Below are 16,338 nucleotides of genomic sequence, written 5' to 3' on the forward strand. Positions count from 1 at the left end.
AAAGAAAAAAACCCACAAATCATGCAAACAATACAAGTAAGCAAAAGCAGTCCAAACCAAATTGAGTCCGTAGACCCAGAGCATGGAGCAGGCCCATAGCCTCAGTCTCAGTTCATCAAGCAGAAGGGCAAATTCAGTAAGCTTGCATACACAAAGTGCATAGAAGTCGGAACAGTCTCAGAGCCTCAGTGCCTCAGGGAGAAGAATAAACATCAGGGAAGGTCAAGTCTTATCGACTCATCTGCTCGTCTTTTCAGTCTATCTGGATCAGCATTCAAATTGTCCAAACACCGGGTTGTACCCTGCACTAGGACCCGGGCCCCGACAAGGTGATACGCACTAGGCCTGTACCCCACTGCCCAGCCTGAGGCTGCTCTCGATCTTTCCAAACTGGCTCGGCACTTAGGTTAATTCAATCTCACTCCCAGTTTAGATGGACAGGCTCTGAAACTTCTCCGCGTTGCCTCCTCTCCGCTTTGCTTGCTCCAACTCCGCCTCTGATTCCAACTTGACCATGTCTCAACCTTGCTCTGACCTCTTCTCCTCAAACATGCCACACTCTGACTTTGCATCATACCTGCACAGCTCAACCCTTGAGTAAGCCTCGCCTTCACTCACCTTTTCATTGTTTGCAGTGATAGTTCACCACAGAAAAGATGCTATTAATAAAGTATTAGGTTGTATTACTTGCCTTAGTAATTAGCTAGTAATTTCAGTAGTGCCATCTTAAACTGGAAGTTCTCCACCATCAACACCTATTCCTGCTTTATGTTATTTACTAGCCCTCATTTGCTTTTGCTTTCCATTTGATCTGTTTCTTTGTTGTATTGTGCAACTAATCTTATACCTTCATCTGTATTTTTTTAAAAAATCTTACCTTTTCTCAGATCTGAATAAAGGATATGATTCTGAAATACTAACATTGCTTGATCTACAGCTGCTGCCTGACCAGCTAAGTATTTTTATCATTTTGCTTCCTGTCAAATTCCTACAGGTTCAGAGCATCGTGATTATTTCAACATGAACTCTCCATCAAATTCTGAGCTGAGTGCTGGGTTTATAGTAGCCATTATAAATTTTCAGTCTGCTACACGATTCCAACTTGGAGAAATAAAGCCAGAAACTGACAATATGGATAAATATGTACCATTCATTGCTCCAATGATTCAGACTTAGATTGAGACTTCTGAACTCATTGCATTATGAATGTGGTACAAAGCAGGCTTGCTGTCAACGAGAACACAAATAATCCCCTAATGAATACTGTTAAGCATGCTTCATATAATCTAAAAAGGCAGTACTCTGCTTTAATAGAAAAAAATAGCTTCCATTTAATCTGCTTTTTGGGTGGTAAACCACACTTTGGCATTTCTGACTGTGACTGTCTGATGCCAGACACGTGCCTTCCTCCATTCTGGAATCACAATGTTGTTTCTAGTTACCAAAATACATAATAGATTGTCTCCTTGTGGAAAAGAACAAAATTTGAAATTGTAAATGTAAAATGATCATCAAGAAATGAAACAGGAAATTGAGAGGGAACTGTGAGAATGTGGAACTCATCACACACGATGTGATTAAGATGAACAATATACATGAACTGAAGGTGAAGCTAGACAGTTACATGATAGAGAAAGGAATAGATGAGTGAAAATTATAAACACTGCATGGACTGGGTGAACTGAATGATGTTTTTCTGTGCTGTTTATGCTACCCCACAATCAAGGACATCTTGAGGTGATGCCTCAAGGTGGCAGCATTCATCACTAAGGACCGTCACCAACCAGTACATGCCCTCTTCTTGTTGCCCTCATGAGGGAGGTGGTACAAGAGTCTGGAGAGCAACGCTTCATGATCCAGAAACAGCTTCTTCCCCTTGCCATCAGAATTCTGAACATTCCAAGAACACTATCTTGTTAGACTATTTCTGAAATTTATAGCAATTTTCACTGCATTATTGCTACAAAACAAAAATCATACATCAGAGATAAGTCTGTTATGAATTCTACCTCAACAAGTGATCTCTTTCTTGTCCAAATTTATGTATATGAAGCTCTATTCCATTATGTCCCTATTTACCTTCCTTTCAATGCATTTACTGTGTCTAGTTTACTTCACATTCATTGTTTGCTGTGATAGATTACCACAATTTACCACAGAAAAAGTGCTATTCATGAAGTATTTAGTCACATTGCTTGCCTTAATAAGCACCAGTTAGCTGCTGCTCAATGTCAGTAGCAGCATCTTGAACCGAAGTTCTCCACTATCAACAGCTATTCTCACCACTTGAGTAAGGAAATGCCTTAATTCCCTCATATTTCTCAATAGTCATAGAAAACTACAGCACCGAAACGACCCCTTTAGCCCATCTAGTCCATGCCAGACCACTTGAACTGCCTAGTCCAATTGACCTGCACCCCGTCCACAGCCTTCAATACCTCTCCCATTCTTGTACCTAGCAAACTTCTCTTAAGCACTGAAATTGAATTTGCCAACACAACTTGCAATGGCAACTCATTCCACACTCACCACCCTCTGAGTGAAGAAGTTTCCCCTCATGCTCCTCTTAAAAACATTTCACCTTTTACCCTTAACCCATGACCTCCAGTTGTAGTCCCACTCCACCGTAGTGGAAAAAAGACTTGCTTGTATTTACCCTATCTATACCCTTCATAATTATCTTCTCAACTTTTGTTCTTTTCCACAAGAACAAAAGCTCTCATTTGTTTTGGTGACTGGTAAGGCCAGAGTGACTCCATAATGTAGAAAGTCCTGTCTTTGTAGTCAAAGAAACATCAGTTTATAGTTTACTTCACAAGTGGATTAAAGAGGGAAGTAAACTCTTGTTCATTTAAGTAGAACATGGCACTTTTAAATTCCAACTCCTCCGAACTTGCTGACACAGAAGAAATTGCAGGTGCTGGAAACCTGGTGCAACACAAAAAATGCTGGAGGAATTCAGCAGGTCAGGCAGCGTCTATGGAGAGAAATGAACAGTCGACATTTCAGGCTGAGACCCTTGATCAGGAGTGGAAAGAGGGCAGAAGCTGGAATAAAAGAGTGATGGAAGGGGGAAGAACAGAAACAGAGCTCCCCTTGTCCTCACCTGCAACCCCAGAAGACTGGCATCTAACACATCATTCTTCACAACATCTGGTATCTTCAACCCAATCCTACCACCAGGTACATCTTCCCTTTCCCCTCCTCCCTTCTTTGCTTTCTGCAGGGATGGCTCTCTCCATGACTGCATTGTCTGCTTATCCCTCCCCACCAGTCACCCTCTAGGCACTTATCACAGCAAACACACTAAATGTTAGACCTGTCACTACACCTCCACTCTCATTACCATTCAGGGCCCAAACAGTCCATCCAGGTGAGGCACGCTGCATATGCAAATCCAATGGGGTCGTTCGTATCTGATGCTCCCGCAGATTGAGGGATTGCTTCATTCACCATCCTCGCTTCGTCTGCTGTAACAGCCAGGATCTCCCAGTGCCAGTCATTTTCACTGCATTTCCCATTCCCACATTGATGTCTGTCCACAGCATCCTCTACTGCCAAGTGGAGGCCAGACACAGATTGGAGAATGAATACTTCATATTCCATCTTGATGATCTCCAAAGTGAAAGCACCAGCATCAATTTCTTTTACTGTAATCACTCCCCTTTATTTTGCCCCTTCCACTGTTCCCCCTTATGCCCTTTTAGCTCTTCTCTTTCTTCTCCTCCATCCTCACAACCTGCTCTACACCTTTAGTCCCTCTGGTGCCCCAACTCCTCCTTTTTGTTCCATGGTCTACCGCCTTCTATTAGATTTCTTCAGGCCTTTGCTCTCCCACAAATTAACTCCTGGCTTCTCACATCATTCCCCCCATCCCTGACCTTTCTACCTTCCCTCTTGGATTCATCCGCTAGCTCATTGTCCTCCCACTCCCCCTACTCTTATGCTGGTTTTTTCTCTCTTGCTTTCCAGTCCAGTTGAAGTCTTTGCCTGAAACACCGACTGTTCATTTCACTCCACAGATGCTGCTGAGCCTGCTGAGGTCCTCCATTATTTTGTGTATTGCACCAAACTTGCTGTTTGCTTAAACATCTAGTTTATAAAAGCACTTTTGACCACATAGTAACATCTTCTTTTAATCCAATAACTGGGACTAAAATGGAGAATGAGTTGCAGGAAAGCTACTGCAAAAAGTGAAATGAAAATTTTCTTTATGTTAAGCCTCTCAACAACTTAAAAATAAATGCACTATCACTTTCCAACTGCTTCTGCAAGCTCAGTATCTTAAGCAGTGATCTAAATAAGATGCTTAAAGTGAAGTATTAAATGAAAGAAAATAGAAGTAATTTTCTATGATAGGAATCTATAACCAAAGGAGGTGTACATTTTTTCAATCATAGTTGAAACCTGAAAAATATAGTACTGTGCAAAAGTCTCAGGCACATATATATAGCTAGGGTGACTAAGGCTTTTGCACAGTACTGTAGTAATCTAATATTATTGCATTGTATTGCTGCAGCAAAAAAATTTCATGATATATGTGAGTGATGATAAACCCAATTCTGATATGGGTCTCTATTGTGGACAGAGAGGGAAGGGAGCATGGTTGGGAAAGGGAAAGAGCAGGAAATACCAGAAAGACATTCTGTAATGATCAATAAACCAATTGTTTGAAATCAAATGACTTTGCCTTTGTGTCCCAGGGCTGGGTGTGTCTGCATCCAACACACCTCCCCCCGCACCTGGCACACCTCCTCTGTCACCCCACCTGCCACACTCCACCCTCACCATCCCTAATACCCTTCACTCCTACCAGATTTATAAACTCATTCTTTGCTTCATGTTTATAAATACAGTACTGTGCAAAAGTGCAAACACGAAGAAATCTGCAGATGCTGGAAATTCAAACAACAACACACACAAAATGCTGGTGGAACACAGCAGGCCAGGCAGCATCTATAGGGAGATGCGCTGTCGACGTTTCGGGCCGAGACATTGACAGCGCTTCTCCCTATAGATGCTGCCTGGCCTGCTGTGTTCCACCAGCATTTTGTGTGTGTTGTTGACTGTGCAAAAGTCTTAGGCACCCTATTCATATGTGCCTAAGACTTTTGCACAATACTGTATTTGCCCAAAGTTTATGATTACTTTGTCAATTTAATACATTTCAAAATATTAAGTTAATAATACATTGAAAATAAATGTTCAATATATCTATTAGCTATGTTTATTTGGTAATACAGATATAAACCAGAATAGTTAAACAAAAGATCAGCTGTATTTTAATAGAATGGCAAAACTGGATTAAAGGGCTGAACCTCGTGTTTGCCAGCTTCCTACTGCTGACCTGGGAAACAAAGTCGAGGCTAGTACATATCCTCAAGGTACATGGTCTTACTCAGCTCTTTCCAGCACACAGGTAGATGCCCTCCCCAGCTAGCAGTGCATTCCTGTCTGTTTCCCAACTTTATGATGACCCACAGACAAATAATTACAGAAAATTATTCTTTTTGACTTTGATTTTTTTCTGTATAATGCATGCAAATGCACTGCAGTATCAACCAAGACTATGCACAGAGTAGGACTTGAACCTACATCTTCCTCATGATGCTAAGGCTGTGAAAGTCACTAGCACCTCAGGAAAGTAGTCAAACACTGTTTCATTCATTGCTCATCAATAAACAACAAATATTGCCATGAATGACATACTGAGAGTTAAAGTTTTCCTGAAAGTGAAAAGGTCCACTTGAGATTTCACTTCCTCAAAAAGCAACTGGTTAGAAAAGTCAAGGAGTTGACGTCATTGATGTTTATGTATACTCGTGAGATAATATGAACAGCCCTTTTTTTTTCTCTTTTAAAAGTTTTTTTTATTTTTTTTCTTCTTTGTTTTTTTTTCTTTTTCTTGATACTAGATTAGTAGATTAGCTAACTTTCTTAGATTTTTTTTTCTCTTTTTTACACTATATATTATGAAATATCTAAACTTACCTTGTTCATATATATACTATATGGTTTATGTTTTGGGAAACTTACTTATGCTCTATTCATTGTTTATGTATTACTTTATGTATAATGGGAGTCTATATATTTGTAATCCCTTACCATTATTTGAATTGTATCTCATTCATAATATTCTAAATATTAATAAAAAGATTGAAAGAGAGAGAAAAGTCAATTATTTTTAGTGTAATACTAGACAACGGGGTGACCCATTGGGGCACCCTTTGAGAAAAAGGTAATACAGTCTGATGTGATCAGAATGAACATTAAATTTTCCTTAAAGCTATTGGTATCGCTATGCTTTGGAAATTAAAGAATAAAAACCAGTTTATTAAAGAAGAAGGATGCGTAGCAAGGCAAATATAACTCCTCCCCGTTTAACAAAGGACACTTCTGATGGTAACATTTCTGGTTGATCTGCCACTCTTGTGCCTCTCATTGTCATTCTGGAGATGTGTAGTCCTTTCATGTGCTGTCTCTTCATCTCTTCTGCTGGTTGTCCTTTGTCTCTGATCTTGGAGACGTGCATTTCTCAGCTCCTTTGTCTCTTCCTCTCTCCTCCTCCTGTGCCTGTTGTTGTCATTCTGGAGTCATGCGGCCCTGGCCTCATCCGATTCTTGTTCTCTCCCTCTCCTTGCCGCTTCCCGACAACGTTTGGCGCCCCCCCCCCTTCTCTTCCCACGTGGCATAATTAGGCTGACCATATTTTTTTACCCTAATGCTGGATAGAAGATAAGAAGCAGTAATACCAAAGGAAGCTGATTATTCTTGATGATGTGGTTGGTGCTCTCCTAAATGGATGTGATATAGTCACCGCTGTCCTTTGACTGCAGCAAAGGGTTTTATGGGGGTCTCGAAGTACGTCATTACGGGTTATGGGATGTTATGTCATGCTTAAATTTAGAGAAGATCCAATGTTCAGTTTTTGAATCTAGTCAAGACTTTTATATATTGTGGGGACCATTTTTGAGTTATTTTCAAAACCTTTGATTTGTTATAAAAGTACAGATGATGGCTAATAATATATTTCATTATATGATAAGGGTCTTTCCCCCCCCTTTTTTCTTGCTTTTCCTAACAGCTCTGACTTTGGTAGTGGGTTTAGATTTTTTTTCTGTATACCAAATTTTTAATATTTCAATATTACGATTTAATTTATTTTTTATGGATACAGGGTTTTGTGATTGTTACTGTATTTTAATACAATGTACTTGGTACTTTTTTTTGACTTGTATATCTTATTGTACTCTGTATTCCTTTATGCAGAAACTAATAAAAATATTGAAAGTACATCATTACAATAAGATTTAATGATCTCTTATTGACGGGTGGCAGTTAGATCTGTCCCAATCCTGCACATGCTGGTGATTAGCAGAATCTGACCGCTCGAAATAGAGCTGCCCTGCCCTTTTGCTCCAGTTGGTGTCGCTGCTGAGGCTGGCCGTGCACATGCATCGTGGTGTTGCGTCCCGATTTTCATCATGGCGGATCGGCTCTCGAGTGAAAGGCAGCCTGTTGATTTTTGCGAATGAGCAATTTTATACGAATATGTAACCCTGAACTTTGCCTGTGTAACACTTACCCAAAAGGCTGGTATATATCTAGGGGAAAAGGAGATCCAGCCACTCACCAACCCACCTCCCGTACATGCAGGTGCTGTGAGAATCGAGTTTATGCCTCGCACCCGCCAACAGTATCAAACCCACAACAAATACCGTTATGAAATACACTTTAAAGAGTTTACTAAAATTAAAAGAGTATTAGGCAATACTATATGTATATATATATATATATATATATATATATACACACACACATATACAAGGAAAAAACCAAAAGGCGCCAACTTATCAAAGTTCAGTCAGTTTAGTGCACTCGTTGGAGCTCAACCATCGAACCATTCGACCCCTCGTCGCTTGCCTCCGACTTCCACGTCTTCCACCTCGGACTCCCCGGTGGTCTTCCGAGTGCACGTCCACCTTCCTCGGCGTCTTCCTCCCGACTCCCTTTACACAAGCCCGCGCAACCCCTCCCCCAAGTTCCCAGGCTCACAAAACACAATAACATTCCCCATTGATTAACAAATGAATACAATTACCATATCAGCCATTCTAAAGCGAAACAACGGCGAGAGAAACACTTATCAGACAAAGAAGCATTCCTACTCGTAACAAACCAAAGAAGCCATTTTGAGTAACATACACAGGACATTGTACATCTGCATTCTGTAAGTTAGCGCACTTTAAGTCGATTTAGCCAAAAAAATTGCTGCTGCAATGCACCGTTTGCACTAATGGAGGTCACAAACAGACAGACAGAGAGAGCATGAGAGTTTTAGTAGTATACAGATGCAGCACTTCTTTATAGACCACAAGACACAAGAGCAAAATTAGGCTATTTTCCCATCAAGTCTGCTCCATCATGTCTCATTTTGCACCCATCGTGACCCGATTCTCCTGCCTCTCCCAGTAACCTGTGGCGCCCTAACTAATCAAGAATCTATCAACCTCCACTTTAAATATACAATAATTTAGTCTCCACAGCCAGATGTGGCAATGAATTCCACAGATTCACTAGCCTCTGGCTAAATAAACCGTCATCTCAGTTCTGAATGGACGTCCCTCTACTCTGAAGCGGTGTCCTCTGGTCCTAGACTTCCCCCACTATAAGAAACATCTTCTTCACATCTGCTCTATCTAGGCCTCTCAATATTCAATAGGTTTCATTTATCTAAACTCCAGCGAACACAGGGCCAGAGCAGTCAAGCATTCCTCCTACATTAACCCTTTCATTCCTAGAATTGTCCTCTGGACCCTCTCCATTGTCAGCACATCTTTTCTTAGATAAGAAGCCCAAAACTGCTCTCAATACTCCTAGTGTGGTTTGACTAATGCCTTTTAAAACTTCAATATTACGCCCTTGCTTTCATATACTAGTCTTCTCAAAATAAAAGCTAACATTGCTTTTATCTTCCTTAACACCGACTCAACCTCAAGTTAACCTTTAGTGAATCCTGCACAAGGATTTCCAAGTCCCTTTGCACCTCTGATTCTTAAATTTTCAGTGTAGAAAAGTCTATGCCTTTATTCTTTCTACCAAAGTGCATGACCATACACTTCCCTACACTATATTCCATCTGCCACTTCTTTGCCCATTCTCCCTATCTGTTTAAGTTCTTCTGCTGACACCCTGCTTCCGCACCACTACCTGCTCCTCCACCCATCTTCATATCATCTGAAAGCCTGGCTACTAGTCACCAGCACTCAACCACAAGAGGTCTCCTTTATTCCCACTCCTTGCCTCTGTCAGTCAGCAATCTTCAAACCATGATATCTTTTCAGTAATACCATGGCCTCTTATCCGTTTAGCAGCACTTTGTCAAAACTTGCTGAATATCAATTCCATTCAGCATCTCCTAATTTATATTTTTCTTTGAAATACTACTGCTATGGAAAATGTGCCAGCCACTTTAATGCAGTAAGCTTCCACAAACATGACAAAGGCCAGATAACTTTAATGCAATTGGTAAATATTGACTAAGACTTAAAACATACCTTCCATGCCATTCTAATATTCTATAATGGAAACCAAGGCATCAACCTGAGAAAGCAGGCAAGTTCTCACATTAATGTCCCCGTTCAAAAGTCAGTACTTCCAGCAGTACCCGGCACACTTGGCAGTGTGCAGGAATGTCCGTGCAGAGTTTTATGATAAAATTGATTTATGATAAAATTTTATGATAAACGTGAATTGAGAACTTTCCAACAGCAACAACAGTTCATAGAAAGCTAAATGCAGAGCTACTGTTGCTCATGTCTATTTTTAATTGCTCTGTTGACTTATACAGGCAAATCATGAACTCGCTAGAAAAATGCCTAAAGCCATCAGATTCAGAGATGAGACACTAACAATGAAATTGACTCAGACTGACTTTTGGTAGTGTATGTACTGGTTTCAGGTTTACCTTAGAATCCAATTAACCAAGTCCTACTAAACCAAATCTTAAACATTGCTATTGAAACCTTTGACTGAATCCATACCCTCTCCTGAAGAAGTTCAATCACTTGCTGGACACATTCATTGACAGAACAGACATCAGTCTTCAGAACCAGCTCAGGAGCTTCTGGTTTCTCGTACTCCGAATCAATACCAGTGAACCCTGCAAGAAAACAAGTTCAGAGCACCATTCAAAGTCAGTGAATAACTTTGCAATTTAATAAAGAATATTCTAGCTTTGAGACAGTTGTATTAATAAGGTACTATGGACTTCTCAGACTAGTCTTCAAGTTAGTTATCTCCAGTCTAAACTTTTTGTAAAGTCCCGTCACATCCATGCTCTCACAGACATAGTGGAGCATCAACAAATATATCCAAAAAACAAAGCAGACCAACTCTCTGATGAGCTGATCTGTATCTACAATTCTCTGCAGTTTCTTGCAGTCATGGGCAGAGCAGTTGCCATAGTAAGTCATGATGTAGAGATGCTCTCTATGGTGCATCAACAAAATCTGGTGAGGGAATGTGTGGATGTAGAAAAGGGTGAACGACCATCATTAGCTGAGTCTCCAATTCAATATTCTATTTAATAGTCATTTGCAGGATATACAAATGAAATTATATTCATGCCCACCAGTACAGAAATCTTATTTTCCTAAAACAAATTTAAAACAAATAACCAAAGTACAATCACACATCACTACTGATCAAGCACTCACAAGGTTCTTTTTCTGTTCTGTTTTCATATGGTACATACCTTTTATCTCTCCAGCTCTGGCCTTTTTGTAAAGTCCCTTCACATCCCTGCTCTCACAGACATACAGCGGAGCATCAACAAATATTTCAAAAAAAGGCAGACCAGCACTCTCGTGTATGGTTCTGCTATTTTTCCGATCCTGGGAAATAGAAGGTTAAGATTTAAAAGTCAGGAATCAAACATTCATTCCCACAATTACATCGTTTGACATGCAGTTTTAAAATATTTAAAACTATAAAGTAAAACAAAGGTTTTTCTATTTATGTCCCATCAAAGATAATTTTATATTTTTAAATTGTGCTTTGTGTTTCCCTGGGTTCATAAATTATTGTGTACAAGTGTCCCCCGTTTTTTGAACGTTCGCTTTATGACACCTCACTGCTATGAAAGACCTACATTAGTTACCTGTTTTCGCTAAAAGAAGGTGTTTTCACTGTTACAAAAAAAGACAGCGCGCCCCGAGCAGCCAGGCTCCTCCCCCGGAACTGCATTCTAGCCGGCATTGCTTAAACATGTGCCTGTGTGCATCTGTGCTTTATGTCGATTTATTTTGTGCATCTGTAAGCAAGATGAGTTCTAAGGTATCGGAAAAGCCTAAAAGAGCGCGTAAGGATGTTACACTTGGCGTAAAACTAGACATAATAAAGTGTTTCTATCATGGCAAATGAAGTAAGGATATAGTGAGTATCGCTAAGGGTTTGTGGAAGTTGACGAAGATGATGTTGAAGAAGTTTTGGCATCCCATAACCAAGAACTGACAGATGAAGAGGAAAGGATAACAATTGAAGCCGAACGCGGGTAGCGAACAGTCCACAAGTGAAGTCATCCAGGAACTGAACATGAAGCAATTGCGTGAGATTTTCGCTACGATTGACAATGCCGCAATGGTTGCAGAAAGGTATGACTTTAATTTTGAAACGGTACGTAGGTTTAGGGCATATTTGCAGGATGGTTTGAGTGCTTACAAAGAACTGTATGATAGAAAAATGCCGAGGCTAAGCAGTCAAGCATACTGCCGTTTTTCAAGCCTTCCACATCAGCCACAGCAGACGATGAAACTCAACCTTCGACATCGAGACAGGCAGACATAGAAGATGACCTGCCTACCCTGATGAAGACAGACGACGATGAGATGACACCCCAGTCTCCTCTACCTCCCACCACCCTAACCTCCGACAACTCAGCCTAACACACCATCATCAGTGTGCTCGCTGTCTTTCTGATTCTGGTAAGCGAAACTACACTGGACATACATTATTTCTACTTTATATAGGCTGTGTATTTTTATGTGTTATTTGGTATGATTTGGCAGCTTCATAGCTTAAAGGTTACTGGAAAGAGTGCTTCTGCCAAGAGCACTTGCGCAGAGTCTTTCTGCTGAGAGCACTTGCGCAGAGTCTTTCTGCCGAGAGCGCTTGCGCAGAGTCTTTCTGCCGAGAGCACTTGCGCAGAGTCTTTCTGCCGAGAGCACTTGCATGAGATTTTCACTACAGTGGACAGTGCTGCAATAATTGCAGAAAAGTATTCCTACTTTATATAGGCTGTGTATTTATCAGATCATTCCTGCTTTTACTATATATTACTATTATTTTAGGTTTTGTGTGTTATTTGGCATGATTTGGTAGGTTATTTTTTGAGTCTGCGAACGCTCACAAATTTTTCCCACATAAATAAATGGTACCGTAGATTCCGGACTACAGAGCGCACCTGATTAATAGCCGCTGGCTCTAATTTTAGAAATAAAATCATTTTTTTAATTATACAGGCCGCATCGGATTTTAGGCCGCACCGAATTTCCGGCGGAACGGATTTTCGGCGCACTGGATTTCCGGCGGACCGGATTTTCGGCGCACTGGATTTCCGGCGGACCGGATTTTCGGCGCACCGGATTTTTGGCCGCTTGTAATATGAGATATTTACACAGAAAGATATTACACGTGTTGGGCTTCAAATTCTGCCCTGTGTTCGTTTTGGAAGAGAGACAACCAACACCGGATTACAGTGCAGCGTGGCTTTATTGCAGAACGCGTTTTGCCTTCCCCTTACATTCTGCTCTTATTTATACTCCTTTTTCCCCCAAACCAAACCCTCGCTACACATATTTGGTAAGGCTAAACTTTGTTATACCTACCGGTATTTGGTAACATCGGACACTTGTGTCCTTATTGGCCCGATACCATTCACACACGAGTTTTACTGTTTTTTTGTTTACTGAATCGCTAGCAGTTTCGGTGCAGCGGAATCCTCAGTTTCGCTCCCTCCCTCCCTTGTACTGCTGTCTAATATCACGTGAGCCATTCCTGACCTGAAGCGGCAGTCCCAAATTAAATCTCCACCGTCTCACCATCGATTCATGTATGCCAAGATTACGCGCAGCAGCTCGATTTCCTTGTTCAACCGCCAGATTGATTGCCTTTAACTTAAAAGCTGCATCATATGCTTTTCTTCGAGTGTTTTCCATGTTGATGAGGGTGAGTACAAATGGCTGATTTACAATAATTTGTGAAGTGCGCTTGATTTATCGTACAATTTCATTGGACCTCTGTGAACTACTCATCAATTTTATTGGTCTACTGTTACGAGGCAAAATGTTTTGGTGGCATGGGAAAAAACTTTCTATTAGCCGCACCTTATTATAAGCCGCTATGTTCAATGCTGTTCAAAGCATGGGAAAAAAGTAGCGGCTTATAATCCGACATCTACGGTAATTGCTTCTTCACTTTACGACATTCCGGCTTACGAACCATTTCATAGGAATGTTCTACCTTCGAATAGCAGGGGAAACCTGTATATTATTATTCTGTACTTTATTATTAGCTAAGTCTGCACATTGCTAAGCATGTTTTTAAATGTTGTTGCTGTAACGAAAGAATTTCCAACTTGGGATCAATAGAGTATTCATTCAATGAAATACACATATACACTAAGACCCCTGATAATGCCATTCTAGCAGTTATTGAAGGATATACAAAGCATACTAACGTGATGAGCTCCCAACAAATTTAATCCATTTTACTTCATACCCTAACTAAGGGTCAGAACTCATTTCCTTTTTGGCACTTTGCATCAGCTTCATTCACATACTCAGTTGAGAAGAGAAGGGAAGAGGCAGGCAGAATCTCCTCTACTTCATTCCCAAGTTGGGGGAAGGAGAATGGTGGAAAGCAAATTTGTTTAGATTTCATATTCTGTGGGAGATGGAGCAAATTCGTAAATGGGATAGTTGTTGGATATTGAAACTTTGTGCACAACAGGTTAACGCTGAGCTGCAATTTGAAAAGAATTTGCAGCACCAAGATACAGTTCAAACAATGAGGTACTGAAATCAATCATGAACACTGGTTTTGAATATGCCAATGGAATTTAGAACAACTTTCTGAAGAATCCATCTAGCGTCCAGAAACTGTAACTACAGGTGAGTACCCACATTTCATGGTTTGTGTCCCAAGAAAACTGTTCATATTGTGATTTTCTATAATGCAAAGCTGTGCCATCGGTATATGCATTAAGAAACACACAAAATGTTAGAGGAACTCAGCAGGTCAGGTAGCACCTATGAAGGACAATGAACAGCCCATGACTATATAGTTAGGATTAGCTCGAAGACCATCTATAAAATTGCTGATGATAACAACCATTGTTGGTAGAATCTCAGATGGAGATGACAGAGCGTACAGGAGTGAGATATGCCAAATAGTAGAGTGGTGTCACAGCAACAACTTGGCACTCAACATCAGTAAGGCTACATCCACACTAGACCGGATAATTTTGAAGACGTCGGTTGCGCGTAAAAACAACAGGCGTCCACACTAGGCATTTTTTAAAATATCTCTGTCCACATTGAAATGGAGATTTCAGCGAATCTCCTCCTACTGCGGATGCGCAGGACACATCTACCGAAAACAAGCAACATGTTTGGTGTCGAATCTTGCTGTGAAAGTGCTCGTTTGTACAGTTACAAACTAGAAAAACTTAAACGACGAGCAGCTGTTGGCTCTTATGCAGGAGGACTTAAAAGTAAAAAAAAACAAATACTGGAGCGTATGGAGGCAACCGACAGGGAGTTTACGGACAGATTGACCCAGCTGATGACAAACATTGAAAAACTGATGAACTCTGTTGCATTAATAAAGCACCTTGTTAAATGTGTAAAACATGTCTGCATCAGTGTTACCTTGTATTTCCATACAATGTTACATTAGGCTGTTACACATCTATTGTCAGAGAAGTACTTGCATAAATAGGTAAACCACCTTCATACAAGCAAAGACAGAAAACAGAGCAAAGTGAATATACTTATTTATTCAGTAAGTTATGGGTCACAGTATTTGGTGAGTACATTTCTAACTCTTCTAGTTTCAATCTCATTGCCATCTGTTCTGAAATTGTTAGATTGTGTGGGGGAGTTGCGTTCAGGAAAACAATGAAATGGCGCGCTGCTGTCTGACAAGCGTTTTCAGATTTCTCTAGTTACCCCGTCCACACTGATCTGCCCAAGCGGCGTTTTCAAAATTACACACCCTGGACAGCAATTCTGAAAAGCTCCGGCTTTGGGGGATGAAAACGCCATTTTAGTGCGGACAGAGGGTAAAAACAAAGAGAGGAAGCTTCGGTTATGGATTTATCCGGTGTAGTGTGGACATAGCCTAAGACAAAAGAGCCGATTGTGGGCTTCAGGACGGGTAAGATGAAGGAACACATACCAATCCTCAGGAGGGATCAGAAGTGGAGAGAGTGAGCAGCTTCAAGATCTCTGAGGACCTAACCTGGTCTCAACATATTGACGTAGCTATAAAGAAGGTAAGACAGTGACTATCCTTCATTAGGAGTTTGAAGAGATTTGGTATGTCAACAAATACACTCAAAAACTTCTATAGATGTACCATGGAAAGCATTCTGACAGGCTGCATCACTGTCTGGTATGGGGGTGGGTGGAGAGGCTACTGCACAGGACTAAAAGAAGCTGCAAAGGATTGTAAATTTAGTCAGCTCTATCTTGGGTAATAGCTTACAAAGTACCCAGGACATCTTCAAGGAGCAGTGTCTCTGAAGGCAGTGTCCATTATCAAGGACCCCCAGCACCCAGGGCATGTCCTTTTCTCACTGTTATTATCAGGTACGAGGTACAGAAGCCTGAAGGCACACACTCAGCAATTTGGTTAAAGCTTCTTCCCCTCTGCCATCCAATTCCTAAATGGACATTGAACCCATGAACACTACCTGACTTTTTAAATATATATTATTTGTTTTTGCATGATTTTTAATATATTCAATATATGTATACTGTAATGATTTACTTATTCACTATTATTTTCCTCTTCTATATTATTTATTGCTTTGAACTACTGCTGCTAAGTGAACAAATTTCACGGCATACATTGGTGATAATAATTCCGATTCTGAACAGTCAATACATGGGTCAAGACCCTACAACAGGACTGGAAAGGAAGGGGGATGAAGCCAAAATGAGAAGGTGGGGAAGGGGAAGGAGTACAAGCTGGTGTATGATAGGTGAAGTGAGGTGAGTGGGAAGGTGTATGGGTGAAGATGGGAGGGTAAAGTAAGATGCTGAGAGGTGATAG

The 16,338-nt window shown here is 40.7% G+C and overlaps 1 protein-coding gene across 1 annotated transcript in view; it reads right to left on the reverse strand.

The window, feature by feature from the left end:
- The window catches only part of papss1 (3'-phosphoadenosine 5'-phosphosulfate synthase 1), a 95,727-nt gene that overhangs the window by 45,426 nt on the left and 33,963 nt on the right, over positions 1 to 16,338 (reverse strand). Inside the window, exons 4-5 of the mRNA XM_073042500.1 lie at positions 10,757 to 10,895; positions 10,044 to 10,162 (exon numbers count right to left, since the gene is read on the reverse strand). Coding sequence (XP_072898601.1) covers positions 10,044 to 10,162; positions 10,757 to 10,895 — 258 coding nt within the window. The remainder of the gene's footprint in view (positions 1 to 10,043; positions 10,163 to 10,756; positions 10,896 to 16,338) is intronic.

The sequence above is a fragment of the Hemitrygon akajei genome, chromosome 4 (genome assembly GCF_048418815.1).
Source record: "Hemitrygon akajei chromosome 4, sHemAka1.3, whole genome shotgun sequence".
NCBI lineage: Eukaryota > Metazoa > Chordata > Chondrichthyes > Myliobatiformes > Dasyatidae > Hemitrygon > Hemitrygon akajei.